Source organism: Chiloscyllium plagiosum, chromosome 35 (genome assembly GCF_004010195.1).
Source record: "Chiloscyllium plagiosum isolate BGI_BamShark_2017 chromosome 35, ASM401019v2, whole genome shotgun sequence".
Taxonomy (NCBI): Eukaryota; Metazoa; Chordata; class Chondrichthyes; order Orectolobiformes; family Hemiscylliidae; genus Chiloscyllium; species Chiloscyllium plagiosum.
The window spans coordinates 21,344,067-21,357,130 of record NC_057744.1 but is presented as its reverse complement, the minus strand read 5'-3'; the positions used below and the strand labels follow the sequence as shown (position 1 = coordinate 21,357,130).

At 36.7% G+C, this 13,064-nt stretch overlaps 1 protein-coding gene across 9 annotated transcripts in view; it reads right to left on the bottom strand.

Annotated features, from left to right (window-relative positions):
- Nucleotides 1–1,929: 1,929 nt before the first annotated feature.
- Nucleotides 1,930–13,064, bottom strand: part of LOC122540691 (protein Aster-B-like) — a 640,121-nt gene continuing 628,986 nt past the window's right edge. For 8 of the 9 annotated variants that reach the window (XM_043676778.1, XM_043676779.1, XM_043676776.1 and 5 more), the window contains 4 exons: nucleotides 11,960–11,971; nucleotides 9,546–9,653; nucleotides 8,631–8,751; nucleotides 1,930–7,107 (listed from right to left, as the gene is read on the bottom strand). In XM_043676778.1, coding sequence (XP_043532713.1) covers nucleotides 7,021–7,107; nucleotides 8,631–8,751; nucleotides 9,546–9,653; nucleotides 11,960–11,971 — 328 coding nt within the window. In that variant the 3' untranslated portion in view covers nucleotides 1,930–7,020. The remainder of the gene's footprint in view (nucleotides 7,108–8,630; nucleotides 8,752–9,545; nucleotides 9,654–11,959; nucleotides 11,972–13,064) is intronic. The other variant, XM_043676785.1, reaches the window with a different exon arrangement.

The following is a 13,064-nucleotide window of genomic DNA, read 5'->3' as shown; positions in this document are numbered from 1 at the left end:
GAGTGCACATCGTGATACTTTGTTACATAATATCAGGCATAGTAAAGCTGCACAATCCAATTTTATCTCATTTCAACTGATGTTGGTTGCATAGCCTATTGGCTAGCATTAGGCAGCATCAGACACACATGCATCATATTTAAAAAAGAAATATCTGCCTGGAGTGGGCACCATGGTTATTTGACCTAAATTACATTACAGTACAGCATCAGCCAACTAGCAGACACCCTGTACAACGGGAAGGTTCATTTTAAAAAGGGACTTTTCCTCAGGCACCAGTTCATTCCCCATGCATTTATACAGAGTTTACATAACTGAGAAAAAGGGATAAAGGGATAATTTAATATTATCAGGACATTTGCAATACAGTATCTACTGTATACTTGTACACATGAAAAATGTTTTGCACATTCATTTGATAACATTGAAGAGTCAATAATTAGAATTAGTTTTTTAGTAAAGGACTCTAACTATTGCAGTAAATGATTTTGTTCAATTCTTCATGCACTGCGTCAGTTTAAAAAACAGTGCAGCAAGAAATAGTAATGACTTTTGTGGTTCATTTCATTATTTGAAAAGTAACAGGTTTAATAACCCACATGAGGCAGACACTGTCCCTTTTAAACTATACTGTCATCATATTCACATTTTCAAATCCTGCAAACAGTAAAACTGATCATTACTTCAAGTCTTGTAACACGACGGCAATCAGTGTAATAAAAAAAACTTACCACAAAGTTTTGAAAATGTACAGCCCATAAAATTCCTCTGAGCAACAAATTCTTTTCATGATTTTAACGATAAAGAGAATTCAAATTTTTAATATCAGTATCAACTTTATGAAAATTGAGAAATAACTGTCTATACAAGACCTTATATGGGCTGTCAAACTTTTTCAGAAATAATACTATATTCAAGGAAAAGAAAATACAATATACTTTTTACCTTGAGAAATCGTAAGGAGGATGACTATTATGGATTGACAGCACATGTTTTAGATTTAACAGTAGGTGTAAAGAAAATTGTGACGTATTCAGCAAGAAATGGTGAAAAAAAACTCCTAGATCCACAGCCTAGAAATGTGGGTACACCATATTTGGCCATAGTGGTGGTGGGCTTTTGTGTTTTTGTGTGTGTGGGGTGGGTGGGGGTATTTACAACGTCAACTCCCTACATCTGAATGTTCAGATCTGAGACACATCTGTTAGTCTGTATCAGCTCTCATTAGCATTGTACAGTGAGCTTGTAGTAAACGGGTCAACAGTTAAGTAAAATTGATGATTGGCCTGCTGCAATAACAAGTGAGGCTGCTCAAAATTAGGATCATGTTGGGAAAGAAAAATAAATGTCAGGATGAGGGTTTAAAGGGAGGTTGGTAATGCTGATGACCAGCAAAGGAAGATAGCAGCATTGATAAAGGCTGGGGAAACAATGGCAATTCACTTTGCATGCTGAATGTGAGAGCATAATTGGAATTCCTACTCCCCCAGTTTGACATGTAAGTAAATAGATTTAAAATCTTATTGATTAAAGTCTAACAGGTGGTCCCCTTTTACTCATCCACACTGTTGTATGTTTATTTTATCTGAGTTTAGCTGGTGCCAGCACTGGCTAACTCAGGAAAAAGCAACACAAAATGCCAAATTGCAAACACAGGAAATCTGAAATAAAACAGAAAATGCAGGAAATACTCAGCGGGTCAGCAGCATTTGTGGAATGAGAAACAGTGTCAATGTTTCATGTCAACGTGAGTTTGCAAACCTGAAATGTGAATCTGGACAATGTATGGGGCGGATGGGGTTCATGTAAAGTAGAGCAGATGGCTGCTCCACCATTTTCTCATTCACCCCATAATAGATGATGAATCGGTCCCAAAATCAGCAGCTTGCTCATCACATCTTGATTAATAGGGGAATCAAGGAATGCAGCAGGCTCAAGAGACTGAATGGCCTACTCCTGCTCCTACTTCTTATGGTCTTATGAGACGTTAAGAAATAATGAATGTTCAAAATGATCTTATTAATAGTTCAATTCCACTCAATATTATCCACTCATGACATAAAACAGTTGGGGTGGGCAGGTGAGTGAGAATCTGGCAGCCCATTGTTTTAAGGAGGGAAGGAATGAGATACTCATCTGCAAAGCCACACAGATAGCAGGAGGCCCACTTCCTTCCACATGGTCTTAAAAATCCACTTCCACCATGCCCGACTTACCTGGATCCGGGATCCAATGGGCTTTCTTCATGGTTCTTCTTTAAATTCTATCAGTGCTCACCACTGAGCTCTGCTCTGGCACTTAGCTTTCAGAGCTACCAGCTAAGCGGATCAGAAATCCCCAAATGAGGGCTGTAAGTAGCACTCTGCAATAATGTGGCCTACATTATTGGAGAAATGAGGACTACAGACGCTGGAGATCAGGGTCAAGAGTGTGATGCTGGAAAAGCACAGGTCAGGCAGCATCCGAAGAGCAAGAGAATCAATGATTCGGGTGTAAGTCCTTCATCAGGATTCCTGATGATTCCAGTACCACACTCTTGACACTGTTCATGGTGCTTTCTTGCTGCAGGACAAGCTTGTTATTCAGCTGTCAATCATCGCTGTTTTCCTTCCAGGAGTGGGGGCAGGCAGTGCGGGATCTGTCTAACCTCTGTAAATCTTTGCCTTCATCTATGTTTCTCTCTCCACGTATGCTGGCTGGCTCGCCAAACATTTACAGCATTTTTTATTTCTTATTTGAGGAAAGGCCAAATCTGCAGTGGGAGGACTGAAGGGTTAGACTTCTTATCTGTATGATATTTGACTCTACTAATGTGATCATGCACATTCTACCCACTGTATTAAATTTAGCAGGCTGTGCGGCTGGGTTTCCAGGGCCAAATTGAGAATAACACATGCAGCAAAGCTCCATGTTATCAGAAATGGTACTTCATCTACCTCGGTCTGATTTTAGATTTATGCTAAATTTGGGAATCAGTGAAACATGTGCTAATTATGTTTAACCATAAAATGCAAAAACTGAGAGACAAAAGATGGACAACGGGCATGCCTAAAGAATTTGCGAACAAATCACAGTAAACGAGGCAATGGTTCTAAACATACGTATACATTATTAGTATGTTTTACAATACAGGATACTGTTTCTGCAAATGTAATGTAACTCCAAGTCGTATTAATACACAGATTTCAAAAGTGTCATATCAATACAAAATGACTAGAAATAACTGCTTTGAAAAAGTTTACTCTAATTCATTGGACCAGATCTATTTTACTGTTGTTCTATACTTTTAGAATTCTTTTGGTCACAAGTTATTTTCAGGCACAGGGATCACTTTACCACTTTCATTATAATATGATTACTATGTCATGGTAAAACACACTGTGCTACCTTAAAAAAATTAATAAATTTAAACCAAATGATCCTACACTCAAAGTAACACTTGTCATAAGAAATAAAAAAAACAGCTAAGTCAGTAAATTCCATGTAAATAAATACAAAAATCAACCTTTATCAAATGTCCACTAGAATAGATTTTGTTTCAGAATTTGTCCTTAGTATTCAGATAATCAAATTAGGACATTTTACTACTTTTTAAACAGGATAGCTGTGGGATATCTCTGTAAGGGTAACACACCAAGAATGGTACTGTATTTGAAGAAAATTAGCCCAGTTTAACTGGAAAATATTTTCATTCAGACCACTTCAACCGCGTCATATGAGGAACTCAAAAGTTGATTCGCTGACTATCACGCAGTTGTCAGCACAGTAATTTATGCATTTTATATAACTCGTCTCTTTCCTTCTGACAGATACAGGCACACATGCACTCATTCACTCATTTATTCATGGCTTGGAAATTTACTTTCAGGCCTGCATTATTTTTTTCCTGATTCTAGCACTTCTCTACAATTCTGCTCAACTGATTTTTGATGTTATGCATAATGTAAACTCTAAAATCAAAACAAACCATATAATTGAACAGGTTTAAGAAAATGTTTCAACTAATAATATGCTGGTAAAACTATGCAATACTAAGCACAGACACAAAAATACTAAGTAGCTGAACAGTGTCAAAATATCCAATTTTGTTTTGCAGTGCCAATATTTTTTCAACTATTTTTAAATTTGGTTCCATTTATTGAAAATATAGTCTCAAATATTAAAGACAACGCAAAAATGTAGCAATGAGTTTAGAATTAAAAAAATTATTTTAGTACAAAAAGCAAAACCTGTGTTCATCGATATGATACTACTGTATATGGAGTGATTGACATTTTGAACCTATCAAGTCTGATTTGTGACTTTACTGCAAAGTATCTGCCAGTTGATTCTACCATTCACATTAAACATGGTTTCAGTGCATGACAAAAAGCAAGATGACTGCAATATCTGAGAGTGAACTGTTCATTGAACAATGATACTATAATTCAGGTAGATCAAACTTGTCAATACTTATTAAAATAGCTGAAGTCTACATTTGAATTAATCATGGCTATTTCTATTTCCCATGATTGAAGTCGATTGTGGGATGTAGGCTGGGTTTGTCCTATAGACAACATAATGTGGGCTTATGGATGAATTGCACTGAAATATTCTGACAATAGGTTACAATGCACTGGCTATTTATGGTCACACTTACAATGCAAATAGCTCATCAATCACACATCTCATTTTAATTTATTAAATATTGTTAAATAATTTCAGATTGACAACACAAACTTTGGAACTAATAGAAAGTTTTGTTCTTTTTAGAAATCCATTTCTTTTAAGAAAAGGTTGTATCAGTCACACTAAAGCACCTTAATTTTGGTATCATATCTTATTGCATCTGACTGCATTGACATAGTACACATTGGCAGCTGTATTATAAATCTATTCATTGCCCATGCAGGGATGCTGTCAGGTACGATGAGCTTATAGAGTAAGTTACTGAAGTTTAATTCCCTTCAAAATTCTAAAGCACATTGTTTTTCCTCCAGTATTCATTACAAGTCTTACAAACATCGGTTTCCATAAGACTAATAAAAAAGAACTAACAGAATCCACAATTCTAGGGGAGTAGCATCTACACACACCAAGTTATCATAAGTTTCATGTTGAAAAGCACTGAAGTCTGACAACACTTTTTTCTGTTTCTGAAACATCAGAAATCATACCCCCAATATATCCCAACATTACTGAAACATATCAAGACGAGAGTGGCCATTGAAATGAATGCTCAACAATGCTGGTCAATCTTGGAGCAAGAAGAACCAATTAGCATCAATCAACCTACACACATACTTTCTGATTCAGTCAGCTCACAGACAAGCCATTATACAATAACATATTATAAATGAACTATTTAAATATTACATTTTTTGGATTATGGGAACGGGAGATAATTTATTTAGTTCTAAACAGTTCGCATCAGGTGAGCCTCCATTTCCAAGGTCCCACATGGTTTTGTTTTATTCTTGCGCATATTATTGCAAATGATCTACCAACGTGTCAGCATGTATTAATTCAATGATGATACTGGGGCCTGGGTGGATTAAAGTGCTTGACTGTTGCCACTTCATTTTATCAGCTCTCTGTCCCTATTCCACCAAGCAGCATGTATGCTCCCCCACAACATTCTTCTTATCACATTTATTCTGTTCTCATGAGCTACTCGCATTGAATTTTGGTCACTAAACATTATATCCTTGCATCTTCCATGTGCTATGTCAGCAAGCAGGGTGTTTTTTCTGTTCTTCAAAGTGGCAGGACATTCAAATTAAAAATCCCACTGAACCTGATAAGATCCTGCTTGGTCTATCAACCAAGTCTCACAGGGAAATTCAAGATAAATCCTTAACTCTTTCTTTTAATAATTTAGAGCGATGGACTCCTGCTGGGAAATTTAAATCTCATTAAGCCAGTCAAAATGAATAACATATGAATATTTAGAAAGAAAACTGTACTAATTTGTAGTTTTTTCTATTTTCTATGATACAGCTGCAGAAATAAAAACAGACCATCCTGTACTTCTGCAGCACTGCTAATCGTGACAACACAGATCTCCTCAGCCTTGCACTTCCCAGAAATTCCCTCAGCATTTTAATGGTACTGATAATGACACTTTCATCTGCAGCAAACTGTTACCATTTTAACACAGAACATGGAATGCCTCACAATCAGGGTCCACACATGCATTCTATGAGCATAAGGTGAGCAATTTGCAGCATCAAGACACTGCAATGAGAATGACAGAACAGAGACACACTTTTGCTCTATATATTCTGTGACCTGCCTATGATAGATTGTTTAGTCTGTATATACAATAATATAAATATTTAAGTCAGTCACATCAGGATTCCAGTTACTTCTCTGTAGTTTTTCAATTTTCTACTGTATAATTGTAGAACTAAAACTGAACAGACTGACATGCCATACATCTGCAAGTCACTTGTAACTTAGAATGTCTTCAAGTTTTACCAATACAGATATTCACAGTTTCTTTATCCATCATTGAGTAAGAATCAATACATTTGATTAATTTGTTAATAATAAATGGTGTTTTTTCAGGCACAATGACCTGTAGTTTCAAGATCCTCATCCTGCTCCTATTTGTGTTTGATGAATATCTTACTTTAACACAGAGCACATGGAACTTCAATTTACATGTCTTCCACAACAGAGACAGCCCACAAATTATTACATGCTTTTGTTACATGTTAAAGCTTACAGTACAACATTCTAGGATTTACAAGGAGTGTGTAGTCAGATTAGCGAGGCTGTTGTCTTCTCATGATGCTTCAGTGCTGTCAGAATTTAATTCTGTTCATAGTTACTAATCAGTAAAGGATCTTGATTTTGTCAATTGTGATTCCGCTGACTGGGCAGCAGTCCTGAAGGTCCAACTCAGCGTGTGATTCCAGTGTCTTTTTTAATTTTTATATATATATGTATGTGTGTCTATGTATATATATATATATATATAAAATTTATACATAACTATATTGCACACTATTCCCTTTTCGGCCTTGGTAATGCCCATCAGTGAAATCGATCTCGTTTGTCTGTTTCAGAACTGTAATCACGCAAACCGATGCCTTTTTGTAGAGTTACTAACGAGTCTCTCATCTGTAGGATCAATTTAAAAAACAAAAATGAAATTCCAAAGTCTACCTTAAAAACTCAACTTTCAGCATCTTATACAAGGAAGGCTTGAATCCAGCCTTCAAGACCAAGCAGAAGCCAGAGTTCCATTTCTGCCAATGTCACACACATCCTTAATGGATTAAGCATTGATTATAGAGAAACATCACAGCAATGTGCTGCTCCTTTTACTGAAATCAGAGAAAGAAAAAAGCAGTCTTCATGAAGACCACTGAACATTATAGGGAGGAAACATGATGTTGACCAGGGTAGCACTGTATAAACAACGGTAATGGTCTGTGAAGCAAACATCACAACACACTATAACAATATTTATTTAGCAGTATTCTCAAAAAATCTATTCCACTAATTGGCAGTCATTTAATATACCTCACATATTCTCCCACAGCCTGGAGAAGCTCTGATTGAGGCTGCACCACTTGTTAAAACCTAATAACAGTCAAACATAAAATAAATTTCCTCACTTCATCAGTTTAGTGTTAAATAATTTGCAGGGGGTAATCTTCCTCTCATCAGACTGAAATGAAATTCTGAATTGGCAATTTCTTTAGCTTCAGCAGTTATTTTTACAAAGGCAAGACTGACATGGCTATAAAGATTTCCAGGATTCACAGCTTATTATTCACGCTCTTGAGATACAGAATGTGAGCACACCAGTTTGCACTATAGTAAGGTCTTCAGATTTAACAACAAATTCAGCTAAATGTGATGAGTTTTCTGTTTAGAACAAAGAATGATAGGGTTGGGAATTCGTACACTCTCATTTCAGTCAACTAAGTTGAGTTTTCAATGTTTCTGTTGAAGAAACAAGAGGGAAACTACCAGAGGCCATATTATATTCTATCTCCATTTCTCTGATCTTTTTTGGTAACTCAGTCTGATGAAACCTAGGCCCTGGTGTTGGAAGCACGCATATATAGGTCATGCACAATCTACTGAGATATACGCTGAAGCTGAGATGTATACTGATACCCCAACACTGCATGTCAATGTTACTTTCAGAACACAGTACCTTACATCATTATCTGGTTGTTTGCCTCCTCCAGCCCTTCTGAGTGAGGTTAACAATTTATCAGCAATTCATGCCGTCTTGGGGGCCGTTTTCTGAGACAGGGCCCATTGAGCAATGCATTAAGGTTCCCCAAATTCATTTTGCATATTATTTTTTTAACCTTTGGAGACACTTTTATTATAATAAAAAAAAATCCTTTGAAGCTAGAACCCTGAGGTGAACAAATGTATTTATCAACTCCAGTAGAGAGCCCTGAGAATATTTGGTACAATATGTTAGACTGGTGTAATAATCTACTTTTACATACCACAAAAATGTTTGCAGTCAATTCTATTAAGTTTAAGAAAAAAATATTCAAGGAATGGAATGTAATCCAAATTTTATCTTCAATATACTAGTCAGTTCTGTCACACTTGTGGAGCTACTGAGAAAATCTGTTCCCAGTGTTTGCACTTGCCAGTAAGAAATAAGTCACCTGATCTAGAAGCACCACTGACGATTTTAAAATCTCTCTCCATTTTTGCAGTTCAGCATCATGGTAACGTTGTTGTGATTCTAATAACTGGGCCCACTCCACCTGTGACTGGGGAAGTTTGCTGCGTAGAAGAAAATAAACATGTAATAAAATGCATACAAATTGACTTAATCAGTACAAATTTCAGCAAAATTCATTCAGTCCCTGAATGAATTAATCATCATGACAAGTTTAATAATTACGTTAATTTGTGACCCTTTGAGGAGACTCCTGAATTAAGCTATTTTTTAAGCTCGACGACACTAAAAGTTTCGTGACACCGATGTTAAATATTAAAAATACAAACAAAACTGACGAGTGTATGTCGGTGAAACGAAGACCAATGAGCTCGCTTTGTTGAACCAGCAGCGCCCATGAAAAACAGTCTGTTTCCAGATTGGAGCATTGGAATTAAAGAAAGTTTCTTGATTTATCGAACTACTGCCCACTGAGTATTTCCACTGGTGCTATGCAAATTGTCGTGTTTTATGTTCTGATTATTTAAGAACACAAGTAGGAACAGTGCAATCCAGCACCTCAAGCATGCTCGACCATTCAATAAGATCATGGCTGATCTGATCAGGTTTTGGCATCAACTCCATTTACCAGTTTTGTTTCTCATAAACTGGCTCCTCTACAGTTCAAAAATCATTTGAATGAATTAAAGTCTTCATAGTATTGTGGGATAGACAATTCCAAAATGTCTCAATCTTCTGACATAATAAATTCTTCACCTCTATTTAACTGGATGATACAATATTTTAAACAATGCTGCAGTTCTAGACTCCTCCATGAGGGGGAACATCACCAGCATTTATTCAGAATCCTAGATCTTTCAACAAGATTATCTTCTAAAAATGTCAGAGTCGAAAATACCTCTCCTGGAGCCTGATCCCATGCCAGGTAGTGAGACTCTGTGTGGTATATTCCAACATCCATAACTTGTAAAATAGCATCATATTCAGAAATACTAATAACACCAAGCTGTGAATAGAACAACAGTTAAGATTAGAATTTGAGAAGTAGGAGAAGGAACATGTTATATAGCTCTTTGAGCCTGCTTCACCATTCAATACAATTCTGGCTGATCTTCTAAATCAATTCCACCTTTGTGGAATGCCCCACCTTCCTTTCCCTCCCAAAATTCAACTTTCTATGTCCTGAATATACTTAATAGTCAGTGGTAGAGAAATCCACAACCCTTTGAAAATTTCTTCTCATCTTAATCCTAAATGGTCAACATCCTATTTTAAGGCCTTGATATCCAATTCTAGACTTCTCAATCAGAATAAACATCCTTTCAACACATACCTTTATCAAACTCTTAAAGAATTGTCTAGGTTTCAATGAGATTACCTCTCATCATTCTAAACTCCAGAAAACATGGCACAGACTAATAAATCTCTCCTTGTAGGACATCGATTTCTGGGTTGAGTGTAATCTGGAGAATGTTCACTGCGCATCCGTCTTGGTGTGTAAATCCTTCTTTGGCCAAGGGGACCAAACAGCAAACAATACTCCAGGTGCAATCTCACTAAAGTCCTACTCAATTCTAGTGAGACTTCATCAGTCTTACATTCCCTTTGTAATAAAAGTTAACATTCCATTGCTTTCCTTTTTTCTTGCTGTACCTATCATTCTGGAGGATGAGACCATAGTAGTTAGCACTGCTACCTCAAAGCACCAGGGACCTGAGATCGATTCAAAACTGTCTGTGTGAAGTTTGCATTCTCCTCTGCATGGGTTTTTTCTGGGTGCTCTGGTTTCCTCCCACAGGCCAAATATGTGCTGGTTAGATGGATTGGCTATGCTAAAAATTGCCCTGTCGTGTCCAGGGATGTGCCAAGTTAGTTGAGTTAACCATGATGAAACCCATGCAGGGTTGAATTAGATTAGATTAGATTACGTTACAGTGTGGATGGGGTGTGGCGGGTTGGATGCTTTTTGGCAGTCAGTGCAGACTTGATGGGCTGAATGATCTCTTTCTGCAGTGCAGGGATTCTACGATTCTAATGAAAGGTGTTTAAAAATTAAGACAGATGGTCAGACAACAATGCTTGAAATTCCTTTCTACTGAGATGCCACCAAGAGGCAATATAAGCTATGGTATCTTCCACCATGAAAAATAACTGAATTATGAAGTTATGATATTTGCTGGCTACAATTCAAGGGCAGGTGACAGCTTTAAATCAAAATAATACCTGAAAGGTTTTAATTGTTCATATGCAACTTCATCTTACTTGTATTCAATACAGATGTTTTCCAATATTATGGTGAATAAAATTTGAATATAAAGTTAAATATCATAGAAAATAATAATCCCTGAATATCATATAAAGAACTATGGTGGGCGGCACGGTGGCACAGTGGTTAGCACTGCTGCCTCGCAGTGCCAGAGACCCGGGTTCAATTCCCGCCTCAGGCGACTGACTGTGTGGAGTTTGCACGTTCTCCCCGTGTCTGCGTGGGTTTCCTCCGGGTGCTCCGGTTTCCTCCCACAGTCCAAAGATGTGCAGGTCAGGTGAATTGGCCATGCTAAATTGCCCGTAACGTTAGGTAAGGGGTAAATGTAGGGGTATGGGTGGGTTGCGCTTCGGCGGGGCGGTGTGGACTTGTTGGGCTGAAGGGCCTGTTTCCACACTGTAAGTAAACTAATCTAATCTAATCTAAAAAAAAACTTTATTTGTCACACATTAATTCTCTCCTCTCCCAAGGTGTTGACTCCTTGCTGAGGTAGTGTGATTTTAAGGATATCCATCTTCCACTGGGACCTAGTGCAAGTGTTCACTAACAAAGAACAACACTACAATAAATATACTGCACAGGAACAGATTGCTGTTAATGCCTCGCTCCATTTTTTTCCCATCTAAATTTGCTATCCGTTCTTTCTCATTTCCCTGTCTTGCTGAGTGTGGAGAACCTGAATTATCCATACTTTATTTTCCAAGTACTATAAAAATGTTAGTTTGTCTCTGGTCTAATTAATAAAAAGAGGAAGTGTAAAAATAACTTCTTATTAAAATAGAAATCAGATAACATCCATTTCAAGTTCAGTTTCTGCTCTGATTGTTTGGAGTAGAGATTTTAAAACAGGCTGTCCAGCAAGTCAAATTATTTTAACCTCTATCTTAAATTGGACATTTAGTTTGTCTATTTTAAGAATTGACATTGATTCATTTCTGCTATAAATGCTCAGTTATCTAAATCATTTTGCTGTTTGCCTACTATGGAATGCACGCATTTTACAGAAAACAAAACTGAAAGACAGTGCAAAAGAACTACAGATGTACCTTAAACAGATCCTAAAGTGAGCAGTAAACAGAAGAGGAAAATAGTAATCAGAAGGGAAAACTTATCAGTGATGCGAGCACAGTTTGGTTAAAGCAATTAATAAAGCTTGCTGTCTCAAATGGAGAGGTTCAACAATTATAAAAATATGTCAATCAGCATGATTAGGCTTATAAACAATAGACATCGGTCAAAAGTATCTCAAATCAATGTGAATTCATTTTAAATAAGGAAATTTGACAAGTAAGTTAGTTGATGTAGACCTGTTTCCTGATATGGTCAGAAAATGTCTTTCTGAAATTTCTAAATATTCACAGACAGTGAAAAGTACAACAAATCCTTAACCAATTTTAAGTTTAGAGTAGATTTAACTATTTGATAAAAATAATAAGACAGTTCCTACACTATTCAAACATTTACCCTGAAAGAATACTATTATTTATCACTAGGATCACAATCTCATATATCCACTGAAGCCATATACATACATGGACTATGAATCTAGCCTATTCGCTTACCTATCTTTCACATTAGGTTAGTGGCATACTGAGAATACAGAATTGTGGAACCGTCCTTTTCTATTTCAAAATATATCTTCCGCATAAGTTATTTCTAAGTTAAAAATAAGTATAACATAGGGCTATACAGGTTTTGCAGAAAATATAGTGGAATTCTGACATTCCTCATTATGGCTTCAATCCTGTTACAACAAAAGAACATTTTCCAGTCATGAAAGGCAACTATTCACATTAAGGTAAATGAGGAAGTCTTGGATCTAAACAGACACTTATTATACTTTGCCAGAAAGATCTTAGACAGTGGTCTTTCCCCATTGCGCCATGAACTGCCAAGCTTCAGTGAATGAGATTCCACAGTGCTAACTGTTCCTCTTCTGGGTTGGGGTGAGCAAGTCAGGAATCAACAGTGATTAGAAGTGTGAGCCCTAACTAGTTGCAGCAAATTTAAGTTAGCCTAAAGCACAAATGTAAAAGATTCTTTCCAGCAACTTAAAACAATTAACAACTTAGCGTAAATGTCCCTTACCGTAAATTGCGGGGTCACCTACACACTAATAATGGAATGCATATTACATTCATCCTTAATTTT